Genomic DNA, 22,302 nt, shown 5'->3' with positions numbered 1-22,302 from the left:
AGACAGAAGGCCAATGTGAAGAGCGAACCTTCTCAAAAAGGTAAATATCATTTTTTATTTCATATTATCTTAATAATACACATGAATAATTTGTTTACTATTACTCCCTGAAGACTATTGTTCCCCCAATGTCTGCCTGTGTTTTGAATAGTTGGGATGAGATGAATGGGGAGGGCATGATGAAATCTTAACTCTCTAACAGTACAGTGCAAAAATGTTCTTTAAATACAGAGTGATAACAAGAAAAAATGTCTTAGTTTGGTTTTTATGGTTGATATTTCACCATGGCTTTGCTTTAATAATAATAATGTTAAATGTTGGGAAATCAAAAACCCTGAAATAAATAAACATCTGGGTTACACTCAAGAGGACACAAGTGAAGTTTTGGTTGTCTAATAATGAAGCTTTGAAATCTAAACTCTGAAATTACAGTGTAGTCACCTCTGGGTTGTTTGTGGTACAGCAGCTGATTATTCTGCCCCCTGCTCTCTCCAAACATTAGAGCCGTGTCCTGCAGTTTGCTCAGTGGTCAACATGCTGAGCTACAACACAAATAAAAGAGTGCAATTGATATAATGGCTGCAATACAACGCCCATCTGTGTAGCGAAGGATTCAGACAGGCTGCTACATTATTCACTGACCATGTTTTTAGGACACATGTGGTTTGCTTTTCATTGCTCAGTCGGTGGGGATTCATAGTGTTCTTATCATGCGTTAAAGACTTGATATTTGAGGAAAAGCCCAATTGATTTAACTTATTTTATTGATCTCTATAATTGGATGAACATTGAAAAAAAAGACACACCATCTTCTTAGGTATGGTCGAGTGCTGCATTACAACATTGTTACTTTAAACATTATCTTATCTCACAAATGTGAATATGCCACAACACCTTTCCAAAAATAACAGTGTAAGCAAACAGGTCTCCATTAAAATCAATTTATGGTTCAAATAATATAAAATAAATGACAAACTCATATAAGGATGTGTTGGATTTCAATACCATGCAATGATATTCATTAGGCTTTGTACTGTGTGATATGTATTGGTGCAAATGCATGCATAGTATTACTGTTGGGTGAAAACCTGTTCAGTTTTCTAAATAGGATAACATGTAAAGACAGTTACTGTATCAATCAATTAGCATGGTTTAATTCTGTAGAAAACATAGCAGCTGTTTCAGAGTTATTACTTTACACTAACTTCTAAAAATGGGGAAATCTGCTCACGATTTTACTTCTATGACGTCCATCTCTTTTCCCAAAATGTCTACAGTCAAAAGGCAATTTAGAAGACATATATTAAATCTATATTGGCATTTTCTAGATGTTCACCTTGTGCTGGCTGACACTTCAGTTCTGTTATAAAAAGATAGATGCCAGTACATAAATATCTCCAGAAACCAGCTGGCAGGCAAACAGTGGTGTTGCCCTAAATGTCCCTCTGTCATCAGACGACAATAACGGAGACAAAGTTCAGGAGTAATAATAGTGGATAATGGACTGTAGGCTTTCTGCACCACCACTGTTCAAAACATATAAAAAGAAAGACACTGTAATACTTTTGGCTCATCTCTGAATGTAGCACTAAAAAAAAAAATGTGGGAGCATTTTTGGGGTGTGTTGAGACAAGTCTGTGTACGGGTGGAGAGGGTTGGCACAGAGTTTCATTCACAGCAGGACCAGGTCTCGTGGTGCTGAACGTCTCATGCGTTAGAGTCTTCATCTGTTACACTGGGGTTCGGTGAATTTGAAATCTCTTTGAAGAATTCGTCATCTTTCAGCATACTCTGGAAAAAGACACAGTACAGTCGTGTATTGTAATATAACAAATTGCTATAATGGTACAAGGTGCTCTGGTCAGCCTTCAGATTCTCACCGTCAGGTTTTGAATCCCCTCGGAGAAGGCTCCGATCTGTCTCACAGTTCCCTCAGAGTCCTCCATCTGTGGAAAGAGGCAACTCTCAGACTCAATAAACTGAGGCTCATAACAGATTATAGAAAACAGACACTTTGGCTACATATGAAAGATCACTGCCCAAGCAACACCAATAAAAATGCACATGCAGCAAAGAAATATGATCAAAACTCTCAATGTCTCACAAAATGTAAAACCTTTTTAATATAAATGCCTGTGACATTTCAGATGTACATTGCATGCATTTCAGAATAACTGCTCATGAAAAAATTCACTTTGTGCCTTCAAGCACAAGATCACCTGTTCTAGCCTGTCGAGGTCATCCTCGTAGATTTGGAGCTCGTAGCCTTTCTGGAAGCTTCTTTCCTTTGGCATCTCCACATCCATCGGACACACGTACTCCTCGTTCTCATCGTGCCTTTTCTTCCTCAGACTCCCAAAGCTACCAAACGACATTTTCTTTGGCTGACATGAACACGGAGACAGAAGAAATTTATAAAGCTACATTTAGACACAAAGAGCAGAGTACATGCCTCTTGAAAATCTTTATTTCAGTAATGTAAATCAACCCTTACCGATCTATTGATAAAAGCAAGTGGTGGACACACATTGCAGAAATATTAACTTGTTCACTGATGCTACACTTATTTTATTTCTAAAGGGGAACTATGCAAGTCCGGTCGCTTTTCCGCTGTTTTGCTAACTCTCCTCCCGGCCATGTGCATTTGTTTTCAATGAAGCCGACTAGAAAGCAATCCATGGAGCGGTGGATAATGTTATATATCATATACAAAGTTACCATGTGTATATTTGGGTAGTCTTATCTGTCATAACAAGAGATTACAATGCTACAAGACACTATGTGGAAGGCAGAGAGCCTCCATTCAAGTTACAAGTCATTTATTCAACCATCACAGTTACTTCAAAGCCATTTTATTAAGGTAAAAATGTAGCATAGTTGAGCTAAAAATCTTGCATAGTTCCTCTTTAATATTTCTTTCTTTTTTGTGGCTGTGATTAAATCAAAGATTAAATCAATGTTTTACTAATATTTTTCTGTTATCTTTTACTCGTGTACAGTTCAGGCACTGGCTGTGCTTTACCTTGACCTTGGTGGTGGCAGTAAGTAGAGTGTAGTCTGGATTTTCAAGACACTCCTGTTTGAGCTGCTGGGCCTCTGAGCCAATGAGCAGGTTGAAATGTGTGGCGAGGTGGCGACGCAACAGAGTCTTGTTTGGGGGGATGTTCAGCAGCAACGCCATCGTCTCCACGTTGAACCGTGGCTCCAGCACCTGAGGAGAGGAGGCGGTGTTTAGCAGTAGATAACACTTAGTGAGAATTTGTTTTTGCCCCGAGGATCAACAGCCAACTCTCTCACCATCAGGCCTCCGTGCACACCGCTGCCTCTCAGGTTGGGAGCGTACTCAGCAAGGTCCACCGACCGCAGCCACTCCATCACTCTGTGGTTGGTCCACTGGGAAATCTCTGCTGGAGTGATGTTGTTCTATAGACACACGGTGCAAAAGAGGGATGAGTACGTCACAACTTTGAAAACTTAGGGTGTGTGTACCTTCCGCTGTGCAATATAAAATTTCAAACAGCAGAACAGGTTGGTCAAACCTCATCAGACGGCCTGCGACGCAAGCAGTTGGGCTCATAGCCGTTGAGTCGCAGCACTTGTATCGCTCTCTTGATACTGAGGTGATGCAGGACACTTCCCACCTTCATAGAAAGCAGGTCATCCTGGGGGATAAAGAAAAGACACCAATGGGTCCTGCTGAAGCTGTGACTAAGTTTATTATGAAATAACAAAAGCCAATTTGAGTGCAGTGAACAATCAAGATTCCCTGGCACGGAAACCTCTGCAGATCATAGTTTGAACAGAGTTGAGACCGGGCCGTCTCCACTGGAGCTCGGGCTCTCTGTGCACTAATCCTAATGTGAGATGGCACTGGACTCGTCAGACCTACTTATCCGCAGGGTCTGTGGAAGGAGCGCATGTCTCTTGCCAACACTCACCACTGTCATGTAGTGCAGCATGCGACCATCCACTCTGCCCTCATCAAACTGGGTCTTATACTGAGGCAGACCGATGTCATCCAGCCATCCTGAGAGAAGGAGGAATAAGCAAACTGTTGTGGGAAAAAGAAAAAAGGAAACCCAACCAGCAGAAAAAAATGTTTCACTGGCAGCTAGTACTCACTTGTCACCCAGTTGTAGTCCAGCTTTCCCTTATTATCCTCCTCCTCTGAGCCGAGGGCCTGCAAAGCCAGCTGCAGCTTCTTTCTGTGCAGCGGGTGTTTGATGCCCAGCTCCTTAACATCCACAAGATGACAAGTGAGGACTAAACACCCCCGGGTACTAAACAGTACAGTTCAACAACAAGAAGACTGTGCCTGACTGCCAGCTTTAGAGAGTTTATTAAATTCTCCTGCTTCATCTCACCCTCTCCAGGTCCTGTTGTGAGGCCTGTAGCAGCGTCTGTCCAGAGGAGATCCATACACGAGCCATGTTCACATAAAGACCCAGACCCTGCTCCTGTAGCCAGTCACACACCTGATCCTTCGACCAGCGTGCAAAGGGAGCATCAACGTCACTAAAGAATAAAACAGAAGAGAATAGAAATTAAAAACAATATCAAAAACTATGTAGACAGTAGATAACACCCTTAAAACAGTATAAAGAGGTTAAGAAACAGACACAAGTTTAAATTGTGAGATATTGTACACCCATCTTTGATATCCCGACAAAGACTGCTTTGTCAAAGATCCCCGCATTATCTCTAAATTTCAATGTACACCACACTGAAAACAAGAAAACCACATCCTGAGTCACATTATTCAGGCTGAAAGCACAGACTTACTTGCTGACTCGCTGGAGATCACGCGACCAGCCCAGTCTGGGTCCTGCTGTGGCTCGCACTCCGCCCCTCTTGAACTCACCCTCTGATACGTTGTCATCCAGGTTAAACGTGGTAGACTGGCTTCTTTTCAACCTTAAAAAATATGATGTTCAAGTCTTAACATTTAAAGATTCTTGCACATTTTTCATACATCTGGCCGACCATGAATAAGATTTATATTCATATCCATCCTTCCAAGATTCCTCATTACATTTTCTACTCACTTCCCAAAGAGTTTCTTTATTCCCTTGGATTTTTTCTTGCTCTCTGGGGTCGTAGGGAGCGTGTGTGTGCTGTCGCTGTTTGTCGACCTCTGTGGCAGCCCGGCCAGATCCAAATGGTCAGTACCTTGTCGCTCTGTTTCAGCTGAACAAACAAACATCCAGAAAATTGTCAGCATCGTGAGCGTCAGTGTGGAGATATACACAGAGCGGGGGAGACAGAGCTGCTGCATGGGGAAGAAAAGACCCAAGACAGACACATGACCACTCGTAGACCTGGACAGGCTGAGTGGTCATGGTTATGGGCTATGAAAGCAGTACCCTCTCGAGTAAACATGCATCAGACAGGGCTGACGTCTGGCTGAGACTGGAACAAAATAGTTTTATTTAATTAGACAAAGAGGAAATTCATTAGTTGTTTAATTTTTTTTTTTAGTGGGTGAGGGGGCATTCAAGATCCAAATAAACAATCTTATCTGGTAATCTGGATCTTAGCACAGATTTATGTTTGGTGAAAGTTTTGGCAGAAACAAGAGTGTGTAAACAAATACATGCAGGCACACAGGCAAATCAACATACACAAGAGACTGGCTGTATGTTGGACTGACAACATTTGTGCAACAATGACTGTGAAAGGGTGTGGTGGTTAAAGGACTGCAGCTACTGAAACGTGACGACAAGAAGATGTCAGCTGACGAATGGCGGGGGTTTGGAAAAGGCAAAGATCTACAGTCACACAGGATATACTCAGCAGTTTGCTTTCTTTGGAGAGCTACTGTAACCCTGCCATGACCTGGGGTCTATACTGTACCTAGCATAGGCGCACTCGCACTCCGGCTGCGGTCTTCGTGTGTTACAAAGCACACGCAACGCACGACACGGTCCAACAGAAAAAAGAACAAGACAAGAGGGCAGAAATTATGATTGAAATAACAATAGGATTGTGGAGGTGGAAAAAACACAGACATACACATGTACAGTTCAAACAACACAGACACAAAAAAACCCCAACAACAATAACAACACAAAAAACATATACACAGGACGAAGGGCATACGACAGCACAGAAACCGATTTCCATAATTAAACGGGGACCACAGCTAGTGTGGGATGAAAATTATGGTCCATATGGTTCTGTATACTCCAAGGGTGTGGCCTGGGAAAATACATGTTCCTTGGTGGAAGAAAAATGTCTGTAGTACAGAGCCAGTTTGTTGCACAGTTTCCTTAATGTCACACACAATGACAGCGAATACAGACTGCATGACCTTGTGTGGCTGCCAAGCGGCGATGTGGTGTGCTCTTACCAAGGTTGGGAGTGCTGCCTGTCTTCTTGCCTCCACGGATCTTGAAGAAACCCTTTCCAAAAGATGAACGAGCCTTTCTCGAGCCGAAGCTGTCGTCCTCTGTGGTGGCAGGTGGCAAAGTGGCCGAGGGATTCAAAGGTGGCTTTTCACTCATCTTACTGATTTCTTCGCTTGTATTCTGAAAGAACAAAAAACATTACTGACAAACATGTTTATTTATTTTTGGCAAAGCTCACAACAGATAGACAGAACTTTTTTCTCTTACCTTTTCAGTATTACTCCTGTCGCTCCTGTTCAGGTGGTCCTGGCTTCCAGCCTTTGTGACATCTTGGCTGCTGAAATAACAAACCATAACAATACTCAATTTGCTCCTGACAGTGAGGCGGAGACACTAAGCTCGTCTCACATGGTCATGAGAAGCAGCAGTGTGGGGCCACATGATATTAAATGCTGCTACACTCATTGCTTTCATGCTTAATGTAAAGAGGGCTACAGTGACACTTCCTCACACTCTTTGACTGTAGCAAATTTGTGTTGACAACGTGTACAGCAGCACTTAACATGAGGTGATGACTGTGAACATTATCATCACATACATAATACAGATATACACAAAACATACACAAGGAAAGTATGTAATCAAAATAATACTGTAAAATGTTAAAGATCAGTTTCTTCTATTAGGTCAAAACATTTTACTGGAACAAAACATGTTTGGTTTCGTTCATTTTCAAAACCTACATACTTTCTTGAGCTTTTTTTTTTGTATTATTCTTATTCACCGATGGAAAAAATTAGTTGCACATCATATATACATATATATGATAAATTTGAGTTTAAATGTTCAGCGTCTGCTTTAATGAAACTTATATAAGCTGAAATCAGGTTTGAAACAAAACTATGTTTGAGGGAAATTGTCTTTATGGTATCTTACTTTTCTCCATCCGTCGGTGTTGACTCAGACACTCGCTCTGGATCTGAAGGGCTCGGTGAAGCTGAAGGGTCTTCACCAAGTCCATTGAGACTTTCCAGCTAAACACGGAGGAGAGCAAAAAAAAAAAAAAAATAAAAATTAGAATGATTAAAAGTTAGAAGTATGCACCGTCTTAAAACATTAACTTAATATTCTCCTAAGGCCGAGAATAAACCAGTTTAAATCGGTACTGTGCTTAGTGAACTGACAGGAGATGTTATTTAATTAATTGGATGTCGAGCCCTTCAACACTCATTTCTAAAGTGTGAAATTAAAGGGAGCCATTAGTGTTTTACTGACCATTTTCAAGTTTAATGAGATCTGAAGCGCTTTAAGGTCAAAAAGGTAAAGAGCTACAGCCAATTAGACATAGGCAATAAATTAGAAAATTAAGCTAGACTATAAATTAATTCATAAATTAAATGAATGCTCTATCTTGTTAGAATTTGCTTTTCCAATATAGTTCCCCCACATCATATTATGTTGTACAAACCTCATCTGGGCTCATCCTTTTCAGTTGCTGCTCTGTAACTTCGTGCTTTTCTAGTTCTACAGAGAAAGGGTTGATTGAATTGAATACAGGGGAGACATCACCCAGACTCTCAGCGAACTCGTTATCTCTCGTTTTCTCTGGAGTGGAGAAAGAGCAAGATGAAACAGAAAATAATGAATAATTTCACATGTAAAACAAATCACCTCTTTTATTTTGAATTTATCAATTCAGACGGTCTAAAAATGAAGGGATACTCTGCAGAATGCTACAGAACATAGTAGTATAATAGCAGCAAGCAGCCAGCTCAGAAAAATACAAATACATTCATAGGAAAACAATCAAGCAATGTAAGAGTGTCCTTTAACAAACTAACAAGCCCCAAACATTTTAAAAGCAGTCCTTATGGTCAACCTGACAGATATGACATGAACTAAAGATGATGAAATTAAGCTTGTTTCCTGTAGCGAATCATCTTTATTTATCTCTGCAAGGTCAACGTCAGATTATATTGACACATAAAAAACTGAAAAATTGGAAATCATTATGAAAAAATCGATGATATGCATTAAAAATGACAGAGTGCAGTGAAGTATACCGACTGCGTGATTTATGTAAAACCATCCAAAATTAAACATCCTGCTTTCAAGGCTGACTTACATTAGTACATCTTTATCTAGTATCATATATCTACTCTGACAGAGGAAATGTTTTACCTTTTTTTCCTTGTACCGACATCACCATGTCTTGAACTTTCTTATACCGTAGCAGCGACTGCTTCAGTTCCTCAATTTTACGATCCTTCAAAGAAAAAGATGATCAAAACACAATGCAAAAAGGGAATCTTTTGCATTACAAAGTGAATCACAGCTTGTCTACTGTACCTTCTCTTCATTGGCTGCCATCAATGATTCAACTGCCTTTTTCATTCTCTGCACTTCCACATCTAGCAAGGAAAGAAAATAATTATAGAGACAGAACTGTGGTGCTGAGGAAGGGGAGACTGAGGAGGGTAAACGGTAGGGATGGATAATAAGCCTGAACACACAGAGTGAAACTGGAAGATACGTCTGACCATACTGGCTGCCATTTTACCTGCACAATATTACTGACTACCTTTAAAGGGATCATTGAAATGTATTCACCATATCATTGTGTGAGCAGGTATTTCCCATGTTTCACTTTCACGGAACATTTTCACTTTTCAGAGCGCATTTCCTGCCACAAGGTTTTGTAAACAGTCAACATTAACAACCTGAATGTGCTTCTGTTAGTCTATAAATAAACTTGCACACACTGGCCAATTCTTTAAACTTCTTTGAGGATGTATATGAATATATATTAAGCTGACAAAATAATGAAGTCTCTTATAGTGGCCAGCTCTTTTACTGCAGAGTGCAGACCCACTACATGTGTAGAGTGATGGTGAGGGATTGTGTGCACTGAGTGAAAGGAAATTGTTCTACTTGAGTGAAAGATGACGATGGGACAAAGACACAGATATACAAACGATACTGTCACACAGCACTGGACATGACAACGACATTACAGGTTAGCAGGGCACACACACTGCCTGTTGGTGTGAGCAGTTAAAGGTACAGAGGAATCTGGGGTATAGGAGGTGATTATTGTTGGGAGGACATGAGGCACGAGGATGAGTGAGCAGCCTGAATAGTTATGACAAACAAAACAGTTCATTCCTCATTCCTGTTGAAAACACAAAAGCCGACATTCCTTGTTGCTGTTCCAGGACGGACACAAAATCACACTGATAAGGGCTTTGGGATGACCTTAAATTTGTTCAGTTCAAAAAAAAAAAGAAAGAAAAAGTTTAAGAGTTTAACAGAGGTGTGGTGCTCTGTGGCATTAGCACTTCAATGGGTTATAATGGACAAGCAGAGTTCAGATGGCTCATGCTCGTTCATGCAAACGGGGTTGAGATGGGTGCAGTAATAAAGTGCAACGATGAACACAAACATAAGAAAACCCCTTACGTTTTTCTTTCAGCCTCTTTCTAAGAGTTTCATCTGGATGAGAGACTAAACAGGACAAAGAGTTATGAAACAAAAACTGGTTGCTTTTACAGATTCTGATTTCTTGAAGGTCTGAGCCTAGCGCTCACACAGACATTTCCACTCAGCCGAACAACATTGAGTTGAACATGTGAGGTTAAACCGTCATGCATGCTCATCTTCAGTGAGGCTTGTGATCGCACCGGCTTCCCCACCTCTCTCTGAGGGATCTGCACTGCTCGAGGCGATGGCTTTGAAGCCCGTCTCATCCTGTATTCTCCTCATCTCTCCGTCTCTGCCCTCCAGCTGCCTCCTCAGTATGGCCAGTTCCTCCTGTCCAACAGAGGACAACAGTTAAGATAATTCCTCTACACAGACGCCACCTCCTCCACACTACAAACACAACCACAGCACAAGGGTTCACAGACGCTGACGTGGCATTTAGAAAAAAAAACACAGGCCACACCTGCTCTGAGGGGCAACTTGTGTGAGGTGGGAGGGAAAGCACTGATGTCTGGGAGGACGATAGTAATGACAAGTACAGGAGACACTTTAAGTAACCAGTGCAGGAATCAAGCATGGAGACAGAAAAATTAAATTTTAAAGAAGCTTTAACGAAGTGGAAGAAAATCTAAGGGATGAGAGTAAAGAGGGATAAAACAAACACAAACAAAAACACACTCAGACAGAAAAGCAGCTGCCTTGCCAACTCTCACAAAATTAAAGCATACCTGTGGTTTGTAAAAATGTGAATGCTTGATAGAACTGATGGCTTGTAAAAGCAACTAAGGAAGTGCGTTTTCTGAATGCACTTTACTGTATGACTGAGACAAGTAAATTAAATTCATTATTTGTTTGCAAAATATGTCATTATTTTGCCTTAAGGGTAAAAATAAAACTTAAACTGCTGTCAGACCGATTTGATTATTTTTTTCTCCTCAAAAATAAAAACAGAGCAGGAGCCAAAGGGAGAGGTCAAAAACCATAATCATACGGCAAGCACAACAGTCATCCTGAGAAAAGCCAACCTTCAGAGCCTGGAGTTTGTGCTCCTTCCTCTGTTTCTCATACTGCATCTGGCCCATTTTGATTTTCAGGCTAGAAAGCTTGGCCATTAGCGACTTGCAGTACAGAGACAAACCAAGGAGGAAAGAGAGAATAGGGATGCAAGAAATGAAAGATAAAAGATGTCAAGTAGGTGGAATACCCAAGATTCAAACCAAATATTTACATTATAAAGCATCTAAAATAGACCCTGTTGATCAACAAAGTCAAAAGTTAAATTTACACTTTGTAGCAACTGCAAAACTGCAGTTTATCCTTAGGTTTTAACCCAGATACAATATGCAACATCTTACAAGCTCATATTAGTTACCCTACAGATCAAATAGGGTCATAAAAATCATAAATAACTAAATTTATTAAAATTCTTTAAAAACAGCCACCAACCTTTTTGGACCACAATAAAATGAAATTAATAAATCATGAAGCAGGCAAAGAGTTGATGTGATGTCTTTCGGACCAGACGAATAATAATAACAATACGCATAAGCTCCTGGAGAAGAGCTATAACAATCCACACAGGACAAGTTGATTGTATGACAGGTTTCCTTCAGATCACAAAATAAGTGTAAAGTGTAAAGTGTAGATTTTAGAGGGTAAGAGAAAAAGACATGCTGTATTGTGAAGTGGTTCAGTAGAGAATTGGCCCATTTTAGTTTTGTTGTTTTTAACCATTTTGGCCACAAGGGGTTCCCTACCAGAGAGTCAATTTGGCTGAAGACAATAACTTCTGGAGATGAATAAACAATAAGAAAAGAATGACATGGTAGTTGTGACTGATTTCAACTCACCTTTGTGGATTTCAGTTTCTTTTCGTACAGTAGTTTTTCACTCTCCAGGTCCGTCAGTCTGTACCGCAGTTCGTTGATTTCAAGAATCAAATCCTTAAAGAACGGAAAGTACATATCAGACAAATGTCATAGTATACAATAGCAAACAACCCTAAAATACTGGTAATACTTTGAACTCATACTGAATCCTTTTAATCAGATCTGCATATAGCGCTAAGACCAAGTGATAAATAGGATGAATGTGATTGAGGCATTGGTGCAGAACCCTTGTTTCTTTTCCAATGGCTGTTAGTTTTCTAGGATGTGTCGTATTATTCAAGCTCTGCTTTTAAAACTTTCCATTCCTTAGAGAGCAGATGCTTCAGAGCAGCAGCAGTGATACAATTTGAGGAAGCTGCTTGCAGATTAGAAGTGATTTATGTGCTTCGAGGTGGAACAGGGACAGCAACTTTTTGTTCCAGGGGAGTGGAAGTGACGCCCACGCTGCTACAGCACTAACATGACGTGTTAAAGCTTTTGACCAGGGGGCAATAAACCCAAACAGAGTCAAAAAGGTAAAACACTCTGCACACCACAGTCTTTCATCTCAAATAACCACAAACACAGCAGCTATATCTCTCCTCGCTAGTCCTGTGAACTCTCTAGTTTTCTTACCCACCACCACACAGCTGCTTTGAGACACAGGTGTCAGACAACATGAATGAGTGTTTGTTTGGTGTGTGTGTGAGCCAGTGTATACATGCGAGTGTGTGTGTGTGTGTGTGTGTGTGTGTGTGTATTTAGGCAACAGAGAAAGAAGACTTGCAGAAACAAAGAAGATCCCTGTCCTGGGATTAGCTCACATACATCACTGTCCCTAAATCGGTCATCAAAGTCCACTCTCTCCTTCTCTAGGCTGTTGAGCTTCAGCTTTAGGTTGGACACTTCAGACATCAGCTCTAGCTTTTGGTTCTCCAGTGCAGTTCTGCACAGAAGCTCCTGCAAGCATAAATTAAGAGAGTGTTACAAAAAAAAACAACAACCTTGTGGTCAGCATAGACAGCACACATAACACTATGGTATGAATATTGTTTTTGTAATATCTAAAACAGTAATATTGCCAGGCATTGTGAGTAGTCTTGGGTTGTCTGTCTTAATATACTATGGTGATGATTGTCAAAAACATAAAGACTCAGTGCTTAGTGCTCAATCTCTCACAGGTGACTGCAAACACTTCACACTGTGACAAACATAATAAAGTGACCTCAGGTCTTGTGTGCAAACAATTTGTCCTGAGCTAAATTGCAAATGAGACGGTCACACATGTGCACACACCTGTTGCAGCATCTCCTCAGTGGCGTTGAGTTTCTCCCTGTGATCCTCCAAACACATATCCAGGTCCCGAATTTTCTCTCCCTGAGCTTCCACCTGGTCTGTCAGCACACTCACCTGTGTGGAAACAAAACAAAGCCATTATTCCTTTTTGAAAACAGATTTGTCTATGTTCTATGAATTGTTATTGCTGAATGGATACCTGAAGCACCAGAGACTCCTTATCACTCTCTAGTCGGTTAAGTCTTTCCTGGTAGTGGTCACCACCAGCCAGAGAAACGTGTCCGTTTGACTACATGGACAGAGGAAAATATGGATCAAACAAAGACTCAGACAAGGTGATTGACTTTAGGTCTTTAAAAGATCAAACGTGCATTAATTATAATAAAAATATAATAAATGGTATGGCTAAAATGATTCACTCTGCTTTTACAAACCTTGAAGGTTTCAGTGTCTAGTATAATAATCACAGATTAAATGCCTTAACCACTTGCTTTGCTTCACCCTGCACAAACAAAACCCTACATGGCTGAGAAGAAGGTTCACATTCAGACCGCTGTACTCAGAGTGAGTTACAGCATTACACAAAAACTCTGGCATTTATCTGGCCGGCAGCCCATAATTCTCCCATCACTCTGGTTTCCCAGATATCAGCATGTATCTTGCAGCACACTGGCTGTGACATTGACAACACTAGTACTTAGTCTTGCATTCCCAGGGAACTCAGCACAAAAGGGACAGTCATGTTTTCACTTAGAAAACAAGATGGTTGTCTACTTGGACACAGGACTGTGGCCCACACTTGTCTGCATTCAGAGAGTTTTATTGCAACACAGAGAGTGATCAGCAGCAGCAGCAAACCAGATGTGCTAAGTCTTTTTTGGAGCATATCCTGTCCAATCTTCACAAACAACAAAACATCTTCCATGACTACACAGCTTAAACTGAAAATCAAATCAAATCTCAAACACCTCAAAGCTTCAGCAAGATGACTGTTACCATTCAGAACAGAATCACTTTTGTGCAGGTAAAAAGCAGCACAAGTTCTATATTTACACATTTATGGTGAGATAAACCAGTGATGTTGCTTTACCAGTAAAACTGGTAACTGGAAACTCTGCCCTCAGGCACCAGTATTCTAGTTAGGATATAGTTCACACTAAATGACCACCTCACGGTTGTGTGCCTCCCTGTTTATATAGAAACATACAAGAAGTTTTTCACCACAATTAAAGAAATTCCCCCAAATTTAATCAGTTAATCCTTGGGTTTTGTGAATGTTTGTGCCAAAGAAGTTCTGTCAAGGCAATGCTGTGATATTGTGTCCAGGAGAACAAGAAGGACAGACAGATAACCTGAAAAGAATATGCCTCTGGCTCTCACTGTTGCTATTGCACGTTTATAAAAAAGATCTTTGTCACGTGTAAAATGTTTATTTTCATAAACCTTCATGCCTGTGCCAGTTTAATTTAATAGCCCCATTATTTTTACATATCTCATGTCTGTTATACAGTATTTACGCATTTTTCCAACATGCAAGTCTCTCACCAGGTGACCATGGAGCCACTCGACCAGACTGTCAGCTGTGGAGTCAGGGATCTGGCAGCGTAGACTCTCCCTCTCCTCTGTGTCCATCAACTCAAGGACGCCCCTAAGATCTTCCAAAAGGTGAAGTGCCCGCAGGTTGCCCATGAACGGGGAGGTGGGAGACTGGCAATCAAACAACCCATTGGAGTAGTCCAGAGCCTTTGAACCTGAGGTGAAGAAGCACAACAACAAAATACAGAACAATATCAGGAGAAGCTAAAAATGGACACAGATCCACCATCTCATACTAAGGTATAATATTGGTGGTTTTAAATTAGAGCTGTTACAGTTTTACAGTGTAATGATACAAATTTCACACTGTACCATTGGTGAACATGACTTGGAGCCACTCAGCCTAAATGAGGACAGAATAAATGCTAAGCCCTCTCTGAAAAACACAGAGCTTCAGAAATCACGTGATGACCATCTAAAATGTCAGCTGTGCAACAAACCGTAACAAGACACCGTGTGACTCTTTTCAATGTTGACTCAAACCTGGAGCAGTTTTATTATATAACGGTCCACTTTAATGCTACATACAGTCCATTCACAAAGTAGTCATATTTTGTTATGTTGCAACTTTGTGCTCAAATTACATAACTTTTTCCCCTTTTCTATCAACATAAAATGTGAAAAAACGAAGTCACAACATAATAATATGATTTATGTTATAAAATATGATACAACAATAACATCTTATGTTGATGTTTAATGGCATTCAAGGATTTTACCTGCTATAATGCCATCCATCTGTTCCAGGGCTGCTGCCAACATGTCGCTGGCATCGGACATCATCTTCATTCACTTATGAATCTGCAAGGAGACAAATAAACCTGGTGAAAAAAACTCCTGTATTTAAGTAATTCTGAAAACCGACCACTACACCAGTGACTACTATATCTGAAAAGCACCAGGATGCAGATGTTGCACTGATATGATGCACTGAAATACACAAAGGTTAAAAAATTAGGTGAAGCAGTGCATTTAAATCTCTGGACTTGCAATGTGCTAATGACACAAAAAGAAAACAAGGGATCTGAAATAAACCATGAAGGAATTTAAGATTAAAACATTGTGTGTTTATTGTGGCAACAGGCCCAGCACTAACACCCACGGTAACAATAACAGTTTGGTCTACAACGTAACAAATAACTATGGCAGCAGCTCTGTGTGCTTGAGTGAATGTGAACAGTGGAGGAAGAGGACAAATCCAGCAAAGCAGCTACAGTTGTGTTCAGCTTTCTAGGCAGTGCAGTAACGCTGGCGTTAAGCATGTCATTACAGAAGGTTCCCACCCAGGAATTAGGCTATAACTGTAGTACGCTCTCAGCAACTCTCTGGGCCTAAAAAAGGACAGTGCCTGGTAAAAAAGCACATTTGTGAGATGGGTTTGAGTGTATAAAAACGGATGTGCAGGGCTATATGACGTTATGCGATAACCAGGGTAGGAGGCATCTAAAAAAAATCTAACTACCTCTGTTGTTGTTCTACCAATTCTTGAGGTACAGATCTTTCATAATTTTGTTTCAAAGTAAGAAAAAATGAATAGTGCATTTCAGAATATCAATTAGGCTATTTACCTAAAATATTGGCACAATGAATGTCCTGCCAACGGGACAGTGGATACACTGTTGGACCCCGAGTGAAGATACATTTTAGTGTGTCGGTCCTGGACATCAGCCCGAACAGCACAGTGGTCCCTCTCTCTCTGGGTGTTTAATCAAAAGGCTTCGCCGTATATTCATGCATGCACAAACATGCATGCACCGACACTCATTTGCACAATTTCCCTCTGTCTGTCTCTCTCTCTCTCTCTCTCTCTCTCTCTCACACACACACACATACACCTTTTCCTTTAATCAGCTACCACATCCTGGGAGTGCCCAACAGTGGGACGTAGGACCATTTACAAACTTTATGGAAACCACCCACAGACCCAACTCTGTTATTTCAGCATTCCTGTGGACACATTTTCCATTATGTGTAAAATAAGCACATGCTGAAATGTAAGGATCATCACACCCAGTAGCCATCAGTCAGCTCTAGAGTAAAATGCTTGGTGCTCTCTCCAACAATAAAAAGTTCAGAAAGTGGCTAAAAACACGTCTACTGCCAACAGTGACTGCTTGTCCCACTTCTTAAACAAACGGGACAAAGAGACTTATAGCATATCATGACATTTAAAAAGCCCTGCAGTATGCACAATATAACACTATTTCCAAGAGGCAGTAATGTGAATTGGTGTGTTTTCTGATTGAATAAAAACATCTCATGCCCACTGAAACACAGGCAATCTTGCAATACCAGCTTGTTTTTAGAGATTGTAATCATACGAATTAGGAAATGTCAGAAAATTGTTTAAAAAAATATCCATCACTATCTCCTGACAGCCAATATCCAATTACGTAATTCGCACAATGCAAAAACAACAACAACAACAAAATACTGATCAAAAGCAGGAAATAGATCAATGGTCTTATCTCTAAGAGTTGGTGATCTTGTTGTGGTTTGTGATCCAAAATCCAAACGTTCAGTTTACCATATGACAAAGAAAGCATCCAATTCTTATATTTGGAGGCTCAAACAGGTAATTCATTTTAGCTTGTGCAATTACTGACACAGTTAACTGATTAATCCAAATAACCGGAGGTTCATTTTCTGCTTTTTTCCCCATCTTAATGCAGATTACACATAAAACAATGAGTAGAAAATCTCATTATTTGAAAGATTAAAATCGAGAATACAAAACTGAAGAAATAGTTTCACAAATATCTGGTTATTGGATTTGCAGTTGATTGTTTTTTTCCATTACTTAAATGACTGATTAGTCAAGTAGGTAGTTTCAGCTTAGATATAATGTTGGAGGAGACTTTGCCTGGATGGTTCGACTTTTCCAGCAGACAGAATAGGCTTTCATTACTGTGACATCTCAGAGACTTTACCCATATTGCGGTGGATCAGGAGGAGGATTCAGGAAATCAGAGCTGGGACCAACTACAGCCAACGCACTTCACTCCCACAGACACAAAAGTACAAATCCGGTCTTAAACAGCAGACTGCACAGAAAGAGTTTGGGCATGACTCAAACTGGAATGAAGGCCTGCAGGGCATCCCTCTCAAAACCCTGAGTCAGCTTTTCTCTTACAGCAGAAAAGCAAATATGGGTAAGTTTAACACATGGCTCTCAGCAAACAAACTTCAAAAAACACCAGGCCAAGACCAGACATGCTGCGTGGAAACCTGCTGCCCATGTGTCGGTCACTGCTAAACAAGTGTGAAGACTTTGTGTGACCACTTCCCTTCCATGATTTCATCAGAAAGCCCAGCACAAAGAAAACCTAATTACAGACCTGTAAGTACTGAGATGCCTCCATGGTATGTGAGTCAAATGTAAACAATCAAGAGCCGTCTAAGAAGCAGACAAGGTGACTTCACCTACTCTGTCTTTAATACACAATTTAAAGACTTCAGACCGGCACGTGTTTTAGGTCACCAACTAGTCTTATTGTCTCAACTAGGACTAAGCTATTTTGGTGAATTAAAAGAGAATTAATGAGGACGAGATCTGAACCTGTATCGGCCTTGATGTATGTTTTATATCTGTGCAAATTTACTATCAAAGGAGACATCTCAAAAAAATCCCAACAGGCAACCATCCCTCTCAAAAACAAAGTCCCACTGTCTGCCCTTCTATAAGCACCACTTACAACCAACCATAAGACACACAGAGATGGCCATTGTTCATGGTATCAGGGTATTTTGACTGAAAGGCATGAGAAGACAAAAGACAGACAGAAGACTGCAAGGCACAGCTACAGTACGCATGGCATTTGCAACAGCACCTGCCTGCCTCCGTCTTCTTTTTAGACCCAGAGAGCCTCAAAACAAAACTGAAGGAAAAAAAAAAGACATTCAAAAAGCAGTCTTGCCCTTTGGTGAAAACAGCCATATAATTCATGGAGACATGCACGGAATAATGAGCACAAGGGGGGGAGAGTGGATCACTATAATGGCTTTTCAGATCCATCAGCTCTGGTCCCCTCAGGCGGACAGACCCATCATAACCCATCCACAACACTCAACAGAAAGCTCAAAGTAAAAGAGAAAATCTTCTAAGTCCTCAGTTGAATGGCCGACAAACTATAGTGTTGCACAATCAAGAAATAGAAAACAAAATAAAAGCACCAGAGCCACTTGTCTCTGAAAGGAGAAAGTGTTTACAACAGCAGCCACGCAACTGGCTGCAACAGCCCGTGTTGAGATGAGTTGCACTGGTGGTTAAAAGTCCTGGGGAGAGAGGAATTTACAAGCCAGTGATAAATCATACAACAGCACTTTGCTTCAGTCTTTCTTTTTTGTAATCGAGGTTACAAAGTTAAATCTGCGGACATGATGGGATAGATCCTAGTCTCACCACATAATGGCGATTTTCATGTTTTGATTCATGCAGGCCTTGACCTAGTCTGTGCCTCACAATGTTTTCAAGAGAAGAAACTTCATTTTGGCTTGTTTTATTCAGCACTGACGACCTCAGAGGATGCTTCAGGGTAACAAGGTTAAGCTTTTCTTCAAGCATCGTCTTCTGTAAGGCACTAGTAATCACAGTCCAAAGATTGCCATACAGAAAATTCTTATAATAATCATATTATGAGAAAATCGTCTGCTGCGATTTAATCTCGTCATGGGGGCTGATGTTATTGTTTCCAGGTGTGAGTGTGCATGAAATGAAGCAGTGCGATCCGACCGCTGTGTGTCCAGTGATTCACTGGGAGCTGGAGAGACAGTTGAGGCATTCATCATCAGCTGCCTGCGAGGCGCTGGCTGCTCTGGAATAACCTGCAGCTATTTCCAACCTGGGTGAGCAGGCAGAATACACCATCACTAATTTTATGCCACCAAACAACGGGTCCTATATGAAAACAAGATGTGGGTGTAGAGCCGACGGATACTTTTCTCTATCTTTAGACATGCTGGAACTAAAAACAAAAAAAGATACACTCAAGGCATTTGTGCGATGTGTGATAGTACAAACAAACTAAAAAAAGACTGAAATTGAGTTTTTGGAATGAAGCACCTCCATGTGATGCAATCTTAAAATGTTTTCCTGCCTGCGTGTACGCAGAAGATAACAACAGTGGTTATAATTTATGTTGGACTGCAGTTCACATTCTTTTCATATTACTCACAAATGCACCTTAACTTGACTTAAAAGTTGGCAATCTTTGGACCATGTGTGCAGGGCTGAGTGTTGCATTTCTTTTTGCATATATGTCAGAGAGTGTAATTCAAAGAGGTTGAAGGTTACACAGTTGCTGCTTCTCTTGTCTACAACTCTTCCTAACACTACTCCATTATAAATACTGATAACAACTGTAGTTATGGGCACGCTTTTACTCCCCCCCCCCCCAGTCAGTCAAAACAAAAAATTCATTGCATTTTAGTCTACAGTAAGGACAGGAAGGAAGAAGCTATAATGAGAAGCCCTGAGGAATTCACTACAACCTGATGAAATCCTTCCCACTGCACATGCAGGCTGGAGTAAATCAAGACATAGGCTATCTATTCAGCTGATAGATGTATAGTGAGTAGTGCAGGGTCATTGTCTCCAGAGCATCTAGTTAGCGTGTTTGCAGACATTTCTATTCTGTTGTTTTGTAAAGCATCTGAAAAGGGAGAGCAAGCAAACACTTTTAGCAGGTCGTCCGGAGGGCAATACAACAGCTGCTCAAATTCCACAGCGTTGGAAAAAGAAAAGAAAACAGACACAAACTCTAAACAACTTCCTTTAGTTTACAGCCTGGGCCAAGTCAAACCCCCCACCTTAACTTACTAACACTAACACTAACAAATACAGTAACCAAAGTGAATCTCCTCGGTCAGCAGCGCCCAGAGGCAACATCAAACCAGATGAAGAGTAGCCTAGTCTGTGTAGAGAGAGAGAGAGACATGGCCTCGGGCAATGGGATTGATTCACCTCAGTGTGTGTGGCAGAGACTGGAGCTGCGGTAAAGTCATAAACTATCGTTAGACCCAACTTACTTTCTCACGTCAGGAACATTTTTGTCTAACTAAATGCTGCCCCGTCGTTGTGAGATAAAGCTGTTAAGTGTAGCGTAAGTTAATTCTCCGTGTGCATTTCCACCCCCGAAAAGAAAAAAGTGCTGGAAAAAAAAAGTGAAATCTAGGCTAACTTACCAACCGGTAACTTTTGGTGAAGCCTGAAAACGCCGTGGGTGTCTCCCATGCGGTAGCTACATGGATAAAGTAGGAACCGTTTATACATTATGAGCATCATGGAAAGACTTTTTTTTTTTTTTTAAGTGGCCGTTGGAGAACTTGCACATTGATTTCGACTACAAAACCTTAGCAACCGTTAAACCTGAGTTAGTGGAAGAGATAAATCACAGCCAAAAACGTTAACAAACTCACTTACCGAGACTCTGTTGGAAGAGATTAAAAATATTCACGGTTTTGTTTTTTTTTCTTTTCTTGGATGACTTTCTTTGAATAATCCCACAACAAGGCTCGGTTTCCAAACTTCTCCGTGCCCACCAGAACTTGTTACCCCGCGTCCGTCCACATCGCTACGCCATGATGTCGGAGTGACAGGGCTGCTGGAAAAACCAACTCAGCGCGTCACAGCTGGAAAACCCCGCCCTGCTGCCGCCTGGGTCGGCCTGGTGCGTTCACTGCAGCACGGTAAAAACATGGAGCTGAGCCCTCCTCGTTGGGGAAAAAAACAAACAAAAAAACAAACATTCACTTTTGATGTCAACAGTGAACAGGACACGAGTATTACTTGATAAATGACGAGTCTTTATTCCTCTGTTGGTTTATTCACGTGAAATCTGACCAGGAATCAACACAGTAAGCCCCCATGCAGCCTTCTGGTGCAATGGCCCTCCCGCTTATTATTCTGCTAAGTCAGTAGCCTACTGCATGCAACTTTCCATGTTTTTTCCCCAAAAGTGAAAGCACCATATTCCTCAAAGTCTGGGAGGTGCCTGCGTGTCGGTTTTTTTTTTTAGACAAAGGCAAAGGCGACATCAAGTGGTGGAAGTGCTCGTAGTGGGGGAAATATCTACAGAGCCAGTCTATTGAGGAGTCAATATTAGAAATTCTCTGATATCTATCTATCCATCCCTTATTCTTGCAAAAATGTTAACAACGTAAAAGTGTAAAAAGAAAAAAAAAAGAAGTCCTTGGTTTTAAGTTTTATTCAAGTAAAAGTATACAGCAAGAAGTTCTTCCATTTTAAACATTTAAAAATAACACATGTTCACGTGGCTCTTTTCAGATTGTTAAATCATTAGATTTTTAGTTAATATCCAAGTGTGGCTGATTATGGTTCTTTATGAATTCTTTAATAAGTTATTTTAAAAACATCAAAGCATTTACTCAGACTTTAAATCTGAGTTCTTGCAATAAACAAAAACAAACAAACAAAAACCTTAGTTAGCATTCTCTCCATTGCTTGTATGTATTACCATAAGCATCTACTACTGAAGACCAGAACTGACCAGTGTTATGATTTATTCTGTGAGGGAAATGCATTCAGATAGGCTACAGAGAAAACAAGAAAGAACAAGAACAAACAAAGCATCAAAACTGCAGCAGAAAAAAACATTCAGAACAAAACAAGCCAGAAATTTATGTTTTTTTTGCTTGTTTGTTTTTTAATTTTGAACAAAATCTAAATGAATAAATACACATGTCCTGCTCTACTG

The 22,302-nt window shown here is 40.6% G+C and overlaps 1 protein-coding gene across 11 annotated transcripts; it reads right to left on the bottom strand.

Annotated features, from left to right (window-relative positions):
* Positions 1-746: 746 nt before the first annotated feature.
* On the bottom strand, positions 747-21,179 carry ppfibp1b (PPFIA binding protein 1b). Of its 11 annotated transcripts, none has more exons than XM_085779489.1 (28): positions 21,009-21,179; positions 15,307-15,388; positions 14,537-14,742; positions 13,191-13,280; positions 12,992-13,105; positions 12,524-12,655; positions 11,678-11,770; positions 10,853-10,945; positions 10,040-10,157; positions 9,807-9,851; positions 8,697-8,758; positions 8,529-8,613; positions 7,816-7,952; positions 7,284-7,381; positions 6,615-6,684; positions 6,350-6,527; positions 5,854-5,886; positions 5,046-5,187; positions 4,783-4,914; positions 4,365-4,515; positions 4,123-4,234; positions 3,939-4,027; positions 3,540-3,662; positions 3,298-3,423; positions 3,023-3,211; positions 2,220-2,384; positions 1,881-1,946; positions 747-1,791 (listed from the first exon to the last, which is right to left on the bottom strand). In XM_085779489.1, exons 2-28 carry the CDS (start codon positions 15,374-15,376, stop codon positions 1,708-1,710), a joined length of 3,003 nt encoding a protein of 1,000 aa, XP_085635615.1. In that variant the 5' UTR covers positions 15,377-15,388; positions 21,009-21,179; the 3' UTR covers positions 747-1,707. The 11 variants fall into 11 exon arrangements, with proteins under 11 accessions (XP_085635615.1, XP_085635616.1, XP_085635618.1 ...); XM_085779490.1 differs by having other exon boundaries at positions 6,615-6,681; XM_085779492.1 differs by lacking the exon at positions 5,854-5,886.
* Positions 21,180-22,302: the final 1,123 nt, after the last annotated feature.

This window comes from Trachurus japonicus, chromosome 6, assembly GCF_045865225.1.
Source record: "Trachurus japonicus isolate A0001 chromosome 6, Traja_1.0".
In the NCBI taxonomy this organism is placed as follows: domain Eukaryota; kingdom Metazoa; phylum Chordata; class Actinopteri; order Carangiformes; family Carangidae; genus Trachurus; species Trachurus japonicus.
This window is presented reverse-complemented; position numbering and strand designations above follow the sequence as displayed.